The 16,765-nt window shown below is 33.5% G+C and overlaps 1 protein-coding gene and 1 long non-coding RNA gene across 2 annotated transcripts in view; one reads left to right on the top strand and one right to left on the bottom strand.

The window, feature by feature from the left end:
• The first annotated feature begins 10,066 nt into the window (after nucleotides 1-10,066).
• The window catches only part of LOC136026055 (uncharacterized), a 31,570-nt gene continuing 24,871 nt past the window's right edge, over nucleotides 10,067-16,765 (top strand). The window contains exon 1 of the long non-coding RNA XR_010617194.1: nucleotides 10,067-10,116. This is a non-coding gene — a long non-coding RNA (uncharacterized LOC136026055). The remainder of the gene's footprint in view (nucleotides 10,117-16,765) is intronic.
• LOC136026054 (cytochrome c1-like) overlaps nucleotides 14,285-16,765 on the bottom strand; it is a 9,145-nt gene continuing 6,664 nt past the window's right edge. The window contains exon 4 of the mRNA XM_065702237.1: nucleotides 14,285-14,496. Coding sequence (XP_065558309.1) covers nucleotides 14,369-14,496 — 128 coding nt within the window. The 3' untranslated portion in view covers nucleotides 14,285-14,368. The remainder of the gene's footprint in view (nucleotides 14,497-16,765) is intronic.

The raw sequence follows: 16,765 nt of genomic DNA, 5'->3' as shown, positions 1-16,765 counted from the left end.
TTGTTGATGGTGATTGCTAATCGAACATTCCTTGTGTCCCGGTCGCTTTCTCTTTGAGTGTCCCGGTCGTCATTTATATTCCCTATGTGCCGGTGTCCCGGTCGTCATTTGTGTCCCAATGTCCCGGTCTTTAATTTCGTCAGTCGAAAACATGACGTCAGTCAACACACAAACATGACGTCACCCGACAGACCCACACACACAGAGACAACTTATCTATAAGTTGTCTCTGTTGTCTCACAGAGACAACGTATCTATAAGTCTTTTTATATATAAAAAAAAGTTGTCTGTCTGTCTGTGGAACAGGTAACGTCATGTTTCTGTGTTGACTGACGTCATGAAGTTAGTTGTCGTCATTTTTGCTATGACGGTGACGTCATTAATAGTATTTAAGACATGCGTTCACGGAAAAATGTTTAATTGTAAAATGACTGAAGAACCTACAATGGCAACAGCCGAGGAAGCTGATCAAAGAGTCTATGCCAAAAAACTTGCTGCTGATAGAGAAAGTAAGAAAAGAAAGCGTGCCGAGGAATCAAAAGAACAGCAAGAAAACCGGCTTGCAGCTGATAGAGAAAGTAAGAAAAGAAAGCGTGCCGAGGAATCACAAGAACAGCAAGAAAACAGGCTTGCGGCTAAAGAACGCAAAACCGCGCAGTTAGATGAAAATCCACCTGGAAAGCGAGAGTCAAAACATATCAAAACTGAAAATGATAGCGATGATGATTGGGTTTGGGATTTTGACTTGGATAAGGTCATCAATGCCTACCAGATTAAGTTAAAAAACAAAGGTTCGGCGATATGTACTTCATAGTGACGCTGAAAAATAAAGAAGAAAAAAAACTGAAAAAATGTAAAAAACTAAAAAAAAACTAAAAAGAAAAAACACTCAAAGATAAATTACAGACCGGGACACAAATGACGACCGACACAGAGGGAATATAAATGACGACCAGGAACCTCAAAGAAAAATTACAGACTGGGACACCCGGACACAAATCACGACCGGGAATATAAATGACGACCGGGACGCAGGGACACAACTACAACGGGGACGCCGGGGGCACAGGCGGGATATATAATTGACGACTGAGACACAGGGAATGCTTGAATAGAAATTACTGACCGGGACACCGGGACACAAATGACGACCGGGACACTGGGAATATAAATGACGACCGGGACACTCAAAGAAAAAATACAAACTGGGACACCAGGACACAAATGACGACCGGGACACAGGGAATATAAATGCTATTTATAAGCACAGACAATGGGACAGCGAAGAATGTTGTATATTCGCATGTTTTACGTAGTTAAAAATATATATTTATATCTATCTCTATTCACAGGTGGGACACAGGGACACAGCTACAATGGCGCGTAACTAATATGGCGCCACCCCAACAGCTAGTTTTTATATCTATATATATAAAAATAAGTTGTCTGTGGATCTGTGGATCAAAACTGAAAAAACTAAAAAAGGCAAAAACTACAAAAAAACTAAAAACTAATAAAAAAAATAAAAAACTAAAAAACTAAAAAAAACTAAAAAAAGGTAAAAAACTAAAAAAACTAAAAACTAAAAAAAAACTAAAAAAAAGGAAAAAACTGAAAAATAAGCTAAAATGAAGGTAAAAACCAATAAAAAACTAAAAAGAAGAAAAGGAAAAAACTAAAAAAAAATTTCATCTAAAAAACTAAAAAAACTAAAAAAGGTAAAAACTAAAAGAACTAAAAAAGAAAAAAATAAATAACGACACTCAAAGAGAAAGCGACCAGGACAAAAGGAATGTTCAATTAGCAATCAACAAAGCACCGGGACACAGGGAGTATAAATGACGACCAGGACATAAGTAAAAAAAAAAACTAACAAAACTAAAAAGAAGGTAAAAACTATAAAAAAACTAAAAAGAAAAAAAAACTAAAAACTAATAAAAAGACTAAAAAATCTAAAAATCTAAATAAACTAAAAAAGAAAAAATAAAGGAAAAAAATAAAAAACTAAAGAAGGTAAAAACTAAAAGAACTAAAAAAGAAAAAAATAAATGACGACACTCAAAGAGAAAGCGACCAGGACAAAAGGAATGTTCGATTAGCAATCAACAAAGCACCGGGACACAGGGAGTATAAATGACGACCAGGACATAAGTAAAAAAAAAAACTAACAAAACTAAAAAGAAGGTAAAAACTACAAAAAAACTAAAAAGAAAAAAAAAACTAAAAACTAATAAAAAAACTAAAAAATCTAAAAATCTAAATAAACTAAAAAAGAAAAAAAAAGGAAAAAAATAAAGGAGAAAAACAAAACTAAAAAACGAATGTATATACAGACCGGGACACCAGGATACAAATGACGACCGGGACACAGGGAATATAAATGACGACCGGGACACAGGGACACAACTACAACGGGGACGCCGGGGGGCACAGGGGGATAAAAATGACGACCGGGACACCGGGACACCGGGACAGGGAATGGTCGATTAGCAATCACCATCAACAAAGCTCAAGGGCAATCATTAGAATCATGAGGTATAGATCTGAATACGGATTGTTTTCCCATGGACCATTATATGTTGCATGTTCAAGAGTCGGTAAACCTGACAATCTATTTATATGCACAGACAATGGGACAGCAAAGAATGTTGTATATTCGCAAGTTTTACGTAGTTAAAAACATATATATATATATATATATATATATATATATATATATATATATATATATATATATATATATATATATATATATATATATATATATATATATATCTATATTCACAGGTGGGACATAGGGACACAACTACAAAGGCGCGTAACGACTTACGCGCGCGGGGGGGGCTTGGGGGGGGGGTGCGAAGCGCCCCCACCAACTAGGTGTTGGGGTGGCGCGAAGCGCCACCCCAACAGCTAGTATATAGTTAAAAATATATATTTATATCTATCTCTATTCACAGGTGGGACACAGGGACACAGCTACAATGGCGCGTAACTAATATGGCGCGACCCCAACAGCTAGATTTTATATATATAGATATAAATAAGTTGTCTGTGTGTCGAGTAACGTCATGTTTGTGTGTCGACTGACGTCATGTTTGTTGATTGACGAAATTACACATCGGGACACAAATGACGACCGGGACACTGGGACATAGGGAATATAAATGACGACCGGGACAATCAAAAAGAAAGCTACCGGGACACAAGGAATGTTCGATTAGTAATCACCATCAACAAAGCACCGGGACAAAAATGACAACCGGGAAACAGGGAATATAAATGACGACCAGGACACTCAAAGAGAAATTACAGACCGGGACACCAGAACACAAATGACGACCAAGACAAAAATGACGACCGGGACACAGGGAATATAAATAACGTCCGCGACACTCAAAGAGAAATTACAGACTGGGACACCGGGACACAAATGACGACCGGGACACACGGAAACAACAACAACGGGGACGCCGGGGGGCACAGGGGGATATGTAAATGGCGACAGGGACACAGGGAATGTTCGATTAGCAATCACCATCAACAAAGCTCAAGGGCAATCATTAGAATAATGAGGTATAGATCTGAATACAGATTGTTTTTCCCATTGACAATTATATGTTGCATGTTCAAGAGTCGGTAAACCTGACAATCTATTTATATGCACAGACAATGGGACAGCCAAGAATGTTGTACATTCGCAAGTTTTACGTAGTCAAATATATATATATATATATATATATATATATATATATATATATATATATATATATATATATATATATATATATATATATATATATATATATATATATTCACAGGTGGGACATAGGGACACAACTACAATGGCATGTAACTAATATGGCGCATAACGAATTGCGCGCGCGGAGGGGCTTGGGGGGGGGGGGGTCTTTGAAGCGCCACCCCAACAGCTAGTATATATATATATATATATATATATATATATAAATAAGTTGTCTGTTTGTGTGTGTGTCGAGTGACGTCATGTTTGTGTGTCGACTGACGTCATGTTTGTTGATTGACGAAATTACACACCGGGACATTGGGACACAAATGACGACCGGGACATCTATCTATCTTCTATCTATATATATATAAAAAAAAGTTGTCTGTGGATGTGTGGGTTGGTCTGTCGGGTGACGTCATGTTTGTGTGTCGACTGACGTCATGTTTTCGACTGACGAAATTACAGACCGGGACATCAGGACACAAATGACGACCGGGACACCGGCACATAGGGAATATAAATGACGACCGGGACACTCAAAGAGAAAGCGACCGGGACACAAGGAATGTTCGATTAGCAATCACCATCAACAAAGCACCGGGACACAAATGACGACCGGGACACAGGGAGTATAAATGACGACCAGGATATAAGTAAAAAAAAAAATTAAAAAACTAAAAAAAATGTAAAACCTACAAAAAAAGCTAAAAAGCTAAAAAAACTTAAAAATGAAAAAAATAAAAAATGAAAAAAAATTAAAAATAAAGGAGAAAAACAAAACTAAAAAAAAAGAAAAAAGAAAAAAAAACTAAAAAAAAACTAAAAACCAAAAAAAAAAGAAAAAAGGGGAAAAATACAAAAATTTATTTCATCATATACCATTTCAAAAACGAATGTATATACAGACCGGGACACCGGGATACAAATGACGACCGGGACACAGGGAATATAAATGACGACCGGGACACAGGGACACAACAACAACGGGGACGCTGGGGGGCACAGGGGGATATATAGATGACGACGGGGACACAAGGAATGTTCGATTAGCAATCACCATCAACAAAGCTCAAGGGCAATCATTAGAATCATGAGGTATAGATCTGAATACGGATTGTTTTCCCATGGACCATTATATGGTGCATGTTCAAGAGTCGGTAAACCTGACAATCTATTTATATGCACAGACAATGGGACAGCAAAGAATGTTGTATATTCGCAAGTTTTACGTAGTTAAAACATATATATATATATATATATATATATATATATATATATATATATATATATATATATATATATATATATATATCTCTATCTATATTCACAGGTGGGACATAGGGACACAACTACAATGACGCGTAACTAATATGGTCATGTTTCTGTGTCGACTGACGTCATGAAGTTAGTTGTCGTCATTTTTGCTATGACGGTGACGTCATTAAAGATATTTAAGACATATATGTTCACGTAGAAATCTATTAATGTTTAACTTTAAAATGACTGATGAACTTACAATGGCAACAGCCGAAGAAGATGCTCAAAGAGTCTATGCCAAAAAACGTGCTGCTGATAGAGAAAGTCAGAAAAGAAAGCGTGCCGAGGAATCAAAAGAACAGCAAGGAAACAGGCTTGAGGCTGATAGAGAAAGAAAGAACAGAAAGCGTGCCGAGGAACTACCAGAGCAACGCAAAAGCAGACTTGCTGCTAAAAGAGAAAGTGAAAAAAGAAGGCGTGCCGAGGAATCACAAGAACAGCAAGAAATCAGGCTTGCTGCTGATAGAGAAAGTAAGAAAAGAAAGCGTGCCGAGGAATCACAAGAACAGCAAGAAATCAGGCTTGCTGCTGATAGAGAAAGTAAGAAAAGAAAGCGTGCCGAGGAATCAGAGCAACCTGAAAGTTGTCGCCTGGCATTCAGGTACAGCCCAGTCGATGATTATAGCTTGAGTAGATGTGTTCAAATCGGGACAATGTCTGAAATTTGTCCCTGTTGCAAGGCCTTGAAATTCAGTGGTGAAACAATGGGAATGTGTTGCGCCTCAGGAAAAGTTAAACTTCCTCTATTGGCTGCACCACCAGAGCCATTGAAGACTTTCCTTACTGGAACTACGTCAGAATCTAAGCGTTTTTTGTCAAAAATCAGAAAATACAACTCATGTTTCCAAATGACGTCGTTTGGAGCCCAAATCAAAAATCTAGATCAATTTATGTCTACTTTCAAAGTAAAAGGGCAAATTTATCATAGAGCAGGGTCCCTTCTACCATTCTCAGGCGAGAATCATAAATTTTTACAATTGTACTTCATCAGTGATAGAAATTCTGAATTGAATGCAAAGCAATATCCTCGACTTTTAGTATCAAACACAATTACTGGCAATGATGGTTACCCACAATATAGAAGAAGATCTACTGAAGATGGCGGTAAAACAGCAAGCGACAAATGGACAGCGAAGAATGTTGTATATTCGCAAGTTTTACGCAGTTAATTTGTATTGTATCTATCTATCTATCTATCTATCTATCTATCTATATAAAAACGAGTTGTGTGTATGCATGTTTGTTTGTAAAAAGAGCGTTTGCATATGACGTCATTATTAGTACATACGGCTTTGTATATGCACAGACAATGGGAAAGCCAAGAATGTTGTATATTCGCAATTTTTGCGTAGTTTAACTCCTGCAGACGAAATGAATGCTTGCCTGAAAAATTCTAATTTATGGGCACACGTAAAAATATTAAAATCAACTACAAATATGCGTGTCCGATTGCAAAACGATGACTCTGGTCAAACATTTTCAGATCAATTGCTGGCAATTGGAAACGGAAAGCTTCCAGTAGACTCAATTTCAGGACGTATACAACTACCTGCTGATTTCTGTAATTTAGTGACGTCCAAAAATGAATTGATTGAAAAAGTATTTCCGAATATTCTAAAAAATTATAAAAATAATAAATGGCTAAGTGAAAGAGCGATTCTCGCACCCAAAAATATAGACGTCCACGAAATCAACAATATTGTTTTGACCAAGATTCGAGACCAGGCAGTCCTTTACAAGTCAGTCGACACAGTTTTGGAACCAAATGAAGCGGTTAGTTATCCATCTGAATTTTTAAATTCCATAGATCCTTCAGGGTTTCCACCACACGTGCTACAACTAAAAACAGGCGTACCAATAATACTTTTAAGAAATATCAACCCACCAAAGTTTTGCAATGGCACGCGACTTGCCGTAAAAAAAAACAATGGAAAACCTAATAGAGGCCACAATCTTGACAGGACCTTTTGAGGGTGAGGCTGTTCTTATTCCTCGCATTCCCATGATTCCAACGGATCTGCCTTTTCAATTTAAAAGATTGCAATTCCCAATTCAATTAGCATTTGCAATCACCATTAACAAAGCTCAAGGTCAATCATTAGAAAAATGTGGTATAGATCTTAATACTGATTGTTTTTCCCATGGACAAATGTACGTTGCATGTTCGAGGGTCGGTAAACCTGACAATCTATTTATATGCAGCGACAATTGGACAGAGAAGAATGTTGTATATTCGCAAGTTTTACGCAGTTAATTTGTATTGTATCTATCTATCTATCTATCTATATAAAAACGAGTTGTGTATATGCATGTTTGTTTGTTTGTAAAAAGAGCGTTTGCATATGATGTCATTATTAGTACATACGGCTTTGTATATGCACAGACAATGGGAAAGCCAAGAATGTTGTATATTCGCAATTTTTACGTAGTTTGAAACACATATATAAATCTATCTATATTCACAGGTGGGACATAGGGACACAACTACAATGGCGCGTAACTAATATGGCGCGTAACGACTTACGCGCGCGGGGGGGCTTGGGGGGGGGCGCGAAGCGCCCCACCAACTAGGTGTTGGGGTGGCGCAAAGCGCCACCCCAACAGCTTGTATATATATATATATATATATATATATATATATATATATATATATATATATATATATATATAAATATATATATATATATATATATATATATATATATATATATATATATATATATAAATATATATATACATATATATATATATATATATATATATATATATGTATATATATATTTATATTATATATATATATATATATATATATATATATATATATATATATATATATATATATATATATATATATATATATATATATATATATATATATATATATATATATATATTTAAATATATATATATATATATATATATATATAAATATAAATATATATATATAAATATATATATATATATATATATATATATATATATAAATATATATATATAAATATATATACATATATATATATATATATATATATATATATATATATATATATATATATATATATGTATATATATATATATATATATATATATATATATATATATATATATATATATATATATATATATATATATATATATATATATATATATATATATATATATATATATATGTATATATATATATATATATATATATACATATATATATATATATATATATATATATATATATATATATATATATATATATATATATATATATATATATATATATATATATATATATATATATATATATATATATATATATGTATATATATATATATAATATATACATATATATATATATATATATATATATTTATATATATATATATATATACTAGCTGTTGGGGTGGCGCTTCGCGCCACCCCAACACCTAGTTGGTGGGGGCGCTTCGCGCCCCCCCCAAGCCCCCCCGCGCGCGTAAGTCGTTACGCGCCATAATAGTTACGCGCCATTGTAGTTGTGTCCCTATGTCCCACCTGTGAATATAGATATATATATATATATGGTTTTAACTACGTAAAACTTGCGAATATACAACATTCTTTGCTGTCCCATTGTCTTTGCATATAAATAGATTGTCAGGTTATCCCCCTGTTTCCCCCGGTGTCCCCGTTGTAGTTGTGTCCCTGTGTCCCGGTCGTCATTTATATTCCCTGTGTCCCGGGTCCCGGTCATCATTTGTATCCCGGTGTCCCGGTCTGTATATACATTCGTTTTTTAGTTTTGTTTTTCTCCTTTATTTTTTTCCTTTTTTTTTCTTTTTTAGCTTATTTAGATTTTTAGATTTTTTAGTTTTTTTTATTAGTTTTTAGTTTTTATTTCTTTTTAGTTTTTTTGTCCCGGTCGTCATTTATATCCCCCTGTTTCCCCCGGTGTCCCCGTTGTAGTTGTGTCCCTGTGTCCCGGTCGTTATTTATTTTTTAGTTTTTTACCTTTTTTTAGTTTTTTTAGTTTTTTAGCTTTTTTATTTTTTTTATTAGTTTTTAGTTTTTTTGTAGTTTTTGCCTTTTTTTTAGTTTTTTTAGTTTTTTAGCTTTTTTATTAGTTTTTAGTTTTTTTTGTAGTTTTTGCCTTTTTTTAGTTTTTTTAGTTTTTTAGCTTTTTTATTTTTTTTATTAGTTTTTAGTTTTTTTTGTAGTTTTTGCCTTTTTTTAGTTTTTTCAGTTTTGACGTCACCTGATCCAGTTTTTTCAGGTGACGTCACCTGATCCACGATCCACAGATCCACAAACAACTTATTTTTATATATATAGATAGTTTTTTTTTTTTACTTATGTCCTGGTCGTCATTTATACTCCCTGTGTCCCGGTGCTTTGTTGATTGCTAATCGAACATTCCTTTTGTCCTGGTCGCTTTCTCTTTGAGTGTCGTCATTTATTAGTTTTTTCCTTTTTTTTTTAGTTTTTTATTGGTTTTTACCTTTATTTTAGCTTATTTTTCAGTTTTTTCCTTTTTTTTAGTTTTTTTTTATTTTTTATTTTTTTTTAGTTTTTATATATATAGATAGTTTTTTTTTTTTTACTTATGTCCTGGTCGTCATTTATACTCCCTGTGTCCCGGTGCTTTGTTGATTGCTAATCGAACATTCCTTTTGTCCTGGTCGCTTTCTCTTTGAGTGTCGTCATTTATTAGTTTTTTCCTTTTTTTTTTTAGTTTTTTATTGGTTTTTACCTTTATTTTAGCTTATTTTTCAGTTTTTTCCTTTTTTTTAGTTTTTTTTTATTTTTTATTTTTTTTAGTTTTTTACCTTTTTTTAGTTTTTTTAGTTTTTTTAGTTTTTTAGCTTTTTTACTTTTTTTATTAGTTTTTAGTTTTTTTTTTGTAGTTTTTGCCTTTTTTTAGTTTTTTCAGTTTTTTTTTAGTTTTTTATTGGTTTTTACCTTTATAGTTTTTTTAGTTTTTTAGCTTTTTTATTTTTTTTATTAGTTTTTAGTTTTTTTTTGTAGTTTTTGCCTTTTTTTAGTTTTTTCAGTTTTGACGTCACCTAATCCAGTTTTTTCAGGTGACGTCACCTGACACATCCATCCATCCATCCACAGACAGACAACTTATTTTTATATATATAGATATATATATATATATATATATATATATTTATATATATATATATATATATATATATGTCTAACAGGTTTTTGAAACCTGTCTAAACAGGTTTTTTGGAATTGACAGAGAAAAAGCAAGGCTCTGACTGATATTGTGTATTATTGCGTAATATGTTTGTCAATAGAAAAAACATATGACCGAGCATTAGCTGAACTGATGGCTTTTGCTAAATTCAAAAATAGGTAGCACTGTATAAGTAAAACTATTCAAATTAATGACCTACTTGTTCAGAAAACAGAGACAATTTTAACTGTGAAAAAATCAAATTTCTAGGTGGTATAATAAAGTAGTTATAGTAGATTGAATGTCAAATAGTGTGAAGAGTGAACAAAGTGACCGAGTACCGGTCGTCTTACCATACCTCATTTTTTTCTAATTTTCGGAATTAACTGGCCCTCCACTCCCCCAGATGGTCAAATCAGGAAAATGACTATTTTTAATTTAATCTAGTCTGGGTCCTGATACACCTGCCAAATTTCATTGTCCTAGCTTACCTAGAAGTGCCTAAAGAAGCAAAACCCGGACAGACAGACCAACTGACTAACAGACAGACTGACAGAATTTATGATTGCTATATATTACCTCTGGTTCAATTTTGATACAGTAGGCTAACCTATTAAAAAATCAGAAATGCAACAAACCCTTCAAATTTTGGATTAGTTAAAAAACAAATTTGCCAGAAACCTTGGCCAACTCTTTCAGATAACAGGGACAATTTACTCAAAAGCGTGCTCGTAGTGATGATTATAAAGAAAAAAGCGCGAAAGCACAAGATTAATGAGATAAGAGGCAGGGCTTATCCTATTCTTAGTTGCGTTTGATTCGACTCGTAAAAGTTAACTTAAAATACTTTTTTCTCTGCTGCCGTTTTATTTAAGGCCTTTTTTTTACGTCAACCAATTGGTTTAACCAATGACAGTTTTGGTTTAACCAGCTTGTATGTTTCACGCAAAAATGGAAAACAAATAAACATGGTTGAGCTCAAACAAAACTGCTTCGCAAAAACACTCTTTGTACTTGTCGGATTGGACAAAAAATTTCAAACATAAAACATCCGTAAAGTGTTAAGAGTGTCATTCTATTATAATTAAATGATTTAGCACTGGCTTAATTTCCTCTGGATTTGACATATTTCACATTAATTTGAGGTCAGAGTGAATTGAAAAATGATTTGAAGAGATAGGAAGGGTCTGAATTAGTGGAATCTTTGGTTAAATTGTTCAGGTAATATCTTGGAAAATGTTGTATTCATACTGTAAAAGCAAAATCATCTATAACAAGTCCTAAATGATAAGACTTTGGCTTTGTTGAGCTACCCTAAACAGAGGATATTTGTCTGGTTTTAGCTCTGAAAATGCAATTCTTGTTATTTGAGTAGAATTTTAAGCCATATCAGTGTTTCATATTTAAATTTAGGAAATGTATTTCCTGAAAGTTTCCAAATCTTGGAAACTTCATAAATTGAAATTGAGCAAAGTTATGACACTAAAAACGCTTTTTTTCTTGTCATTTAAGTAGAAGATTTATTTTGCAAGGATTTCACTTTTATAACACAAGCATTTTTAAGAGTGTGGACCAAATATTGAAATTTCCAACTGTCATAATGACTAACCAACAATTCACAGGATTTAATCCTTATTTCATTAGACAATGTGATTTAAGGCAAACATTTTTAAGAGAGAGAAAGAGTAGAGTTAGATGCTCCAAAATACTTTCCCATGATATAGTTTTGTCTCACCCATCCCTAAAAGTTTCATTTTCCTAACCTAAACCTTTTTCAAGATATTACAAATTTATCTAAACTAGAATTTTACCAAACAGAAGTTTAACCTCATAATTTGTAATAGCATATTGTTCAGGCTAGCCTTTGCAATCCCTACAAATTTTGACTCTTCACAATAAAACATTATTATAGCCTTAGACTTAACTGTTAAAAGAACAGTAGGCCTACCTAACTGATTTGAAAGCAAGATCTTATATATATAAAAACCAAAAATTTCATTTGATTATCAATATCTTACTCAAAACATAGGAACCCTGAATTCAGAGAGCAATAGTTATCTAGAATTTTATTTAGCTTAGAAACAGAGAAATTGTTTTGAAGTCAAGTTATAATGTCATTCTCTGGTCCTAACTTCATAACCAACATGTCTGCAATATAACGATCTAATAGCTCTTTTATAACCTAAAGCAAAGCTATTTGTTAGAATTAACTCAAATTTAATGAAATCAATATATTGCCTCTGGTTCAATTTTGATACAGTAGGCTAACCTATTAAAAAATCAGAAATGCAACAAACCCTTCAAATTTTGGATTAGTTAAAAAACAAAAGAACCAGAGTGATGATTATAAGAAAAAAAGCGGGAAAGCACAAGATTAATGAGATAAGAGGCAGGGCTTAGTTGCGTTTGATTCGACTCGTAAAAGTTAACTTAAAAGTTGACTTTTTAAATTTAGGCAGCAAAATTTAAATATTAAATTTTTAAAGGTTAATATTTAACCTTTTAAAAATTATTATGTATTGAGACAAAGAGCTGATGTATTGAGCAGTTTAACCGGTTTATATTATAACCAGTTATATTAAAATAAAGGTCAAACCTTTTAGAGTTGCGTTTGATTCAACTCGAAAAAGTCAACTTAAAAGTTGACTTTTTTCTCTGCTGCCGTTTTATTTAAGGCCTTTTTTCGCGTCAACCAGCTGGTTTATGCCTCGTTTACACGGAGAGGAAAACTTGACGGGAATCCTGTCTCGGAGACAGGATTTATGTTTACACACAGAGGGAAAAGTGGGAAAAGATTCTTGTCCTTTTGGCAGAAAATTTGAAAATTTTGTAAGCATGGATGAAACCAACAGGAATATTATGATAGCAGCCACAGCATCATTATTGATTGCTGCTGCTTTTAAAAGCACCGAAGCAGAAGATCTATTTTGCAAGGTTTCACTTTTATAACACACACATTTTTAAAGGTCAGGGCCCTCTAGAGGGAGAAGGAAAAGAAAAAACTTTGCTCAATCCCAATTTATAAGGTTTTAAAGATAACACTTTTAAATCAGAAGAAAATAAAGATTCCATTGATATGTCCATAGTCAACAAAAGGGATAAATATAACACAATAGAATAGTCTAACCCGTCTTTATAAAAATATATTTTTAGTAAATTATTTAATAATTTAGACTTGTAATCTTCAACAATTTTAATAAAGCTCTTATTAATGCAAAGCTTAGATTTGTGAGTGTTTACTTTTTAGTAAAGCAATGACGGAATTTACAGTTTCTAGAGCTCCATAGACATTTTTTTCACTCAATTTCTGCTGAATTTTCATAAACGTTCCTTATTTTCAAACCTTGCGTCCGCTAAGCGCAAAACCAACCTAATTGGCTAAGGAGTTCCCTAGTTTTCCTAACCTTTTTAAAGAAGCATACAGTTGTATGAGTTTCCACGTCACCAATTTAAGGCAGCATTTTTTTTTGAAATCTTTAATTCCCTTTGTATTATAAACATCTCTCAAGAAGGCAAACACTAGAGACAAAAAGAAAGTCAGAAAAAAAGATCAGTCTGGTGCAGGGCCCCTTCCAAACTAAACACTATAACAACAAAAGTATAATAGTATTCAATTCCCAATTCAATATTGTTTCCAAACATAATAGCCACTGGCGAGACAATCGTGTTCCACACTCCCCCCCCCCCTTTCCTATGTAATAAGACATGATACAGCATTAGGCTATATAAAAAAACCTTGCTGATAAGGTCGGTTTGCACGTTTGTACGCATTTTTCGCCAGCAGTTGGTTCATATTGCAAAATAATACCAATTTGAAAAATAAAATAAGGGCGGGGTGGGGGGATTGTCACGATGGCCGCCATTATATTCGGAAACGGAATCGAATTGCACTACATTGTGTTATTGTGTTTAGCTTCAGAAGTGGCCATGAGCAAAACTGTAACCAAAACTTCAAATTAAAATAGAATCCAAAAATAGACACGAAATAGATAGAAAAAGTAAAAAATTTCCTAATGTGTGGATGTGCTGCTCCCTTCCTACATTAAACAAATTTATCAAGGTTAACGAAATCAGAAAGAAGTCCTCTGTATAACCCAAAATACTACTGTTCTTCGATTCAATTGTTGCGGGTTGAATCCTTTTTTTTACATAGTCAGCTCACCTTTCTTTCCTTCCTTGGTTTCTTCAGTCTTGGCATCGGCAGGTTCCTCCTCTTCAGTTGTCTTTTCCTCAACTGCTGGCTCTTCAACCTTTCCACCTTTCTTGCCTTTACCTGTCAAAAGATCCAACTTGAGACAATAGAAACAAAAATTCAACATGACTTTATAAAAAGAATAAAAAATACATCAGAAATAAAAATCATTTTTTAGCATTTAAAAGTCTTCCTACCTTATAAACATAAGTTATGTATTCAGAACATAAGTCCGAACACAATTTGATTAAGAACATATTCTTATTACTCCTCAGGTTCTTGGATAAGTAAATGGCTAGATATATATAATATAAATCATAATAACATATATTATAATCTTTGAGATGCCATGGCCTTTCCTTTTATATGAATTATGTGGGACAAAGTTTATAATTGAAATGACATTTGAAAGTTTTAATTGTTGTTTACATAAACAGGAGACTTTTATCTCGTTTACACGATCTTAATCACAGGAGATCTGAAAACTCCAGCCAGAAAAGAAATCAAACCAGACAAGAGGTTTCTTTTTCAATGAGTGTTGCAAAATCAAGCTGGAAGATATATGTTCAAAACAGTTTTCTAAGCTATCTTCTGCACGTTATCATACTTTGTTTTAGTAGTTTTAAGTGATGATACTGACGAAGAAGTATCGTAAGATATGTCATTCAATTTTTTTAGACTTGAAGATTTAGAAACTGAACACTTTCTTAAAGCGAGCATGAATGAACCCAGCCCATTTTTTCCCAACAAACCTATCTTTTACCGTAATAAATCGTTTTGTCATAACAAATTTAACCTAGCGATTTTTCTCAAAGCTAGTATAGATAGATTTTTTCGCACGAAAGTCAAATTGGGCCATGGTGACATACACAAAACAAGCAAAAAAATACAGCAACAAAACATACACTGAAAAGAACCTAAAACTAATCATTTATGAAAATCATCACGATATTTCATACCTAACCAGACGAACTTTCCAACATTATTTATATTTAAGTGACACTTATTTCTAAAAATTTCCGAAATACAATCCCTCACCCTGACCTCCCTACCAAATATTTAAAAGCGCACCTCCCTCAACTCCCTACATTCGCCTAAAAAATGATAAAGACTCATCCATCTCTTCACAAATAGGGCAACTATAAGAACCGATACCTCATACCTACTCAGACGAATTTTCCAACATTATTTGTATTTAAGTAACACCTACTTCTCAAAATTTCCGAAATCCAATCTCTCCCCCTAACTTCCCAACCAAATATTTCAAAGCGCAACTCCCTACATTCGCCTAAAAAATGATGCTAAGACTCATTCATCTCTCCAAAAATAGGGCAACCATAAGAACCATCCCTCCCTCTATTTCTCCTTAAATATTTCCTACGTTCTCCAAGAATCATAAAATTCCCCCTTGCATGCATTGCTCATTTAAAATTTTCCGGAAACAATCCCCTTTTTAGGTAAATTTCTTCCCTGTTCTCCTTGACCTACGCGTATAGCCCAAGGGACGGCGAAGTGGCCTTCGCAGCTTGCCAAACCTGAACTTCCTGAGACTCTAGCCTAGTAGCAACTAACCTAGATAGATTCCCTACCATCCCCTTTCGCTCATTTAAGCAATTAACTAGCCCTTCACGGTCTGCTATATTCTTCACCTGATTTGGTCACGAATCCTTCCTCCTATCTTGAAACATCATTAAAAGTGCTTGTTTAACTAGCCTATTATCTTCTATTGATACCACCCTTTCACAGTATTTAACCATACAAATTAACCTAGTCTGTCTCATGCACTTTATTCCTATATCCCCTCTCAGCACTAACCCATGAAACTTATTATCAAGGCCTAACATACGCTTAAAAAACCTCAACTGCATTCCTTCTAAATTAAACCCCCCAAAGCTCCGCCCCGTAATGCAAAGCCTATCAAACCCTAGCATTAAAAATATACTTAAACTTCTATCCACTCTATCATTAAACTTCTATCCACTCCATCAAACGCCCCTTTTAAATCCAAAAATGCAACAAATAGATTACCCTCTTTTCTCTTAACTTGTTTCCTAATCATCCCTAATAAAATAAAAATCTGATATATAGGACTATAACCTTTTCTGAACCCTGCCTACAAATCTGGTAAAATTCTATTTTGTTCTATCCAACCATCTATCCTACGACATAATATCTTAGCAAAAACCTTACTAAGTACAGTTCTTAGGCTTATACTTCTATAATTCCCATGGTCTAATCTATCCCCCTTTTCAAATAACGGCACTAGAAAAGACGTAGCCTAAGACAAGGGCCATTCTGCAATGTTCAATATAGCAGAAAATATCCCTACTATAAAAGGCAGCAGCCACAC

This window comes from Artemia franciscana, chromosome 4 (genome assembly GCF_032884065.1).
Source record: "Artemia franciscana chromosome 4, ASM3288406v1, whole genome shotgun sequence".
NCBI lineage: Eukaryota > Metazoa > Arthropoda > Branchiopoda > Anostraca > Artemiidae > Artemia > Artemia franciscana.
The sequence above is the reverse complement of the archived record's forward strand: the minus strand, read 5'-3'. Positions and strand labels throughout refer to the sequence as shown.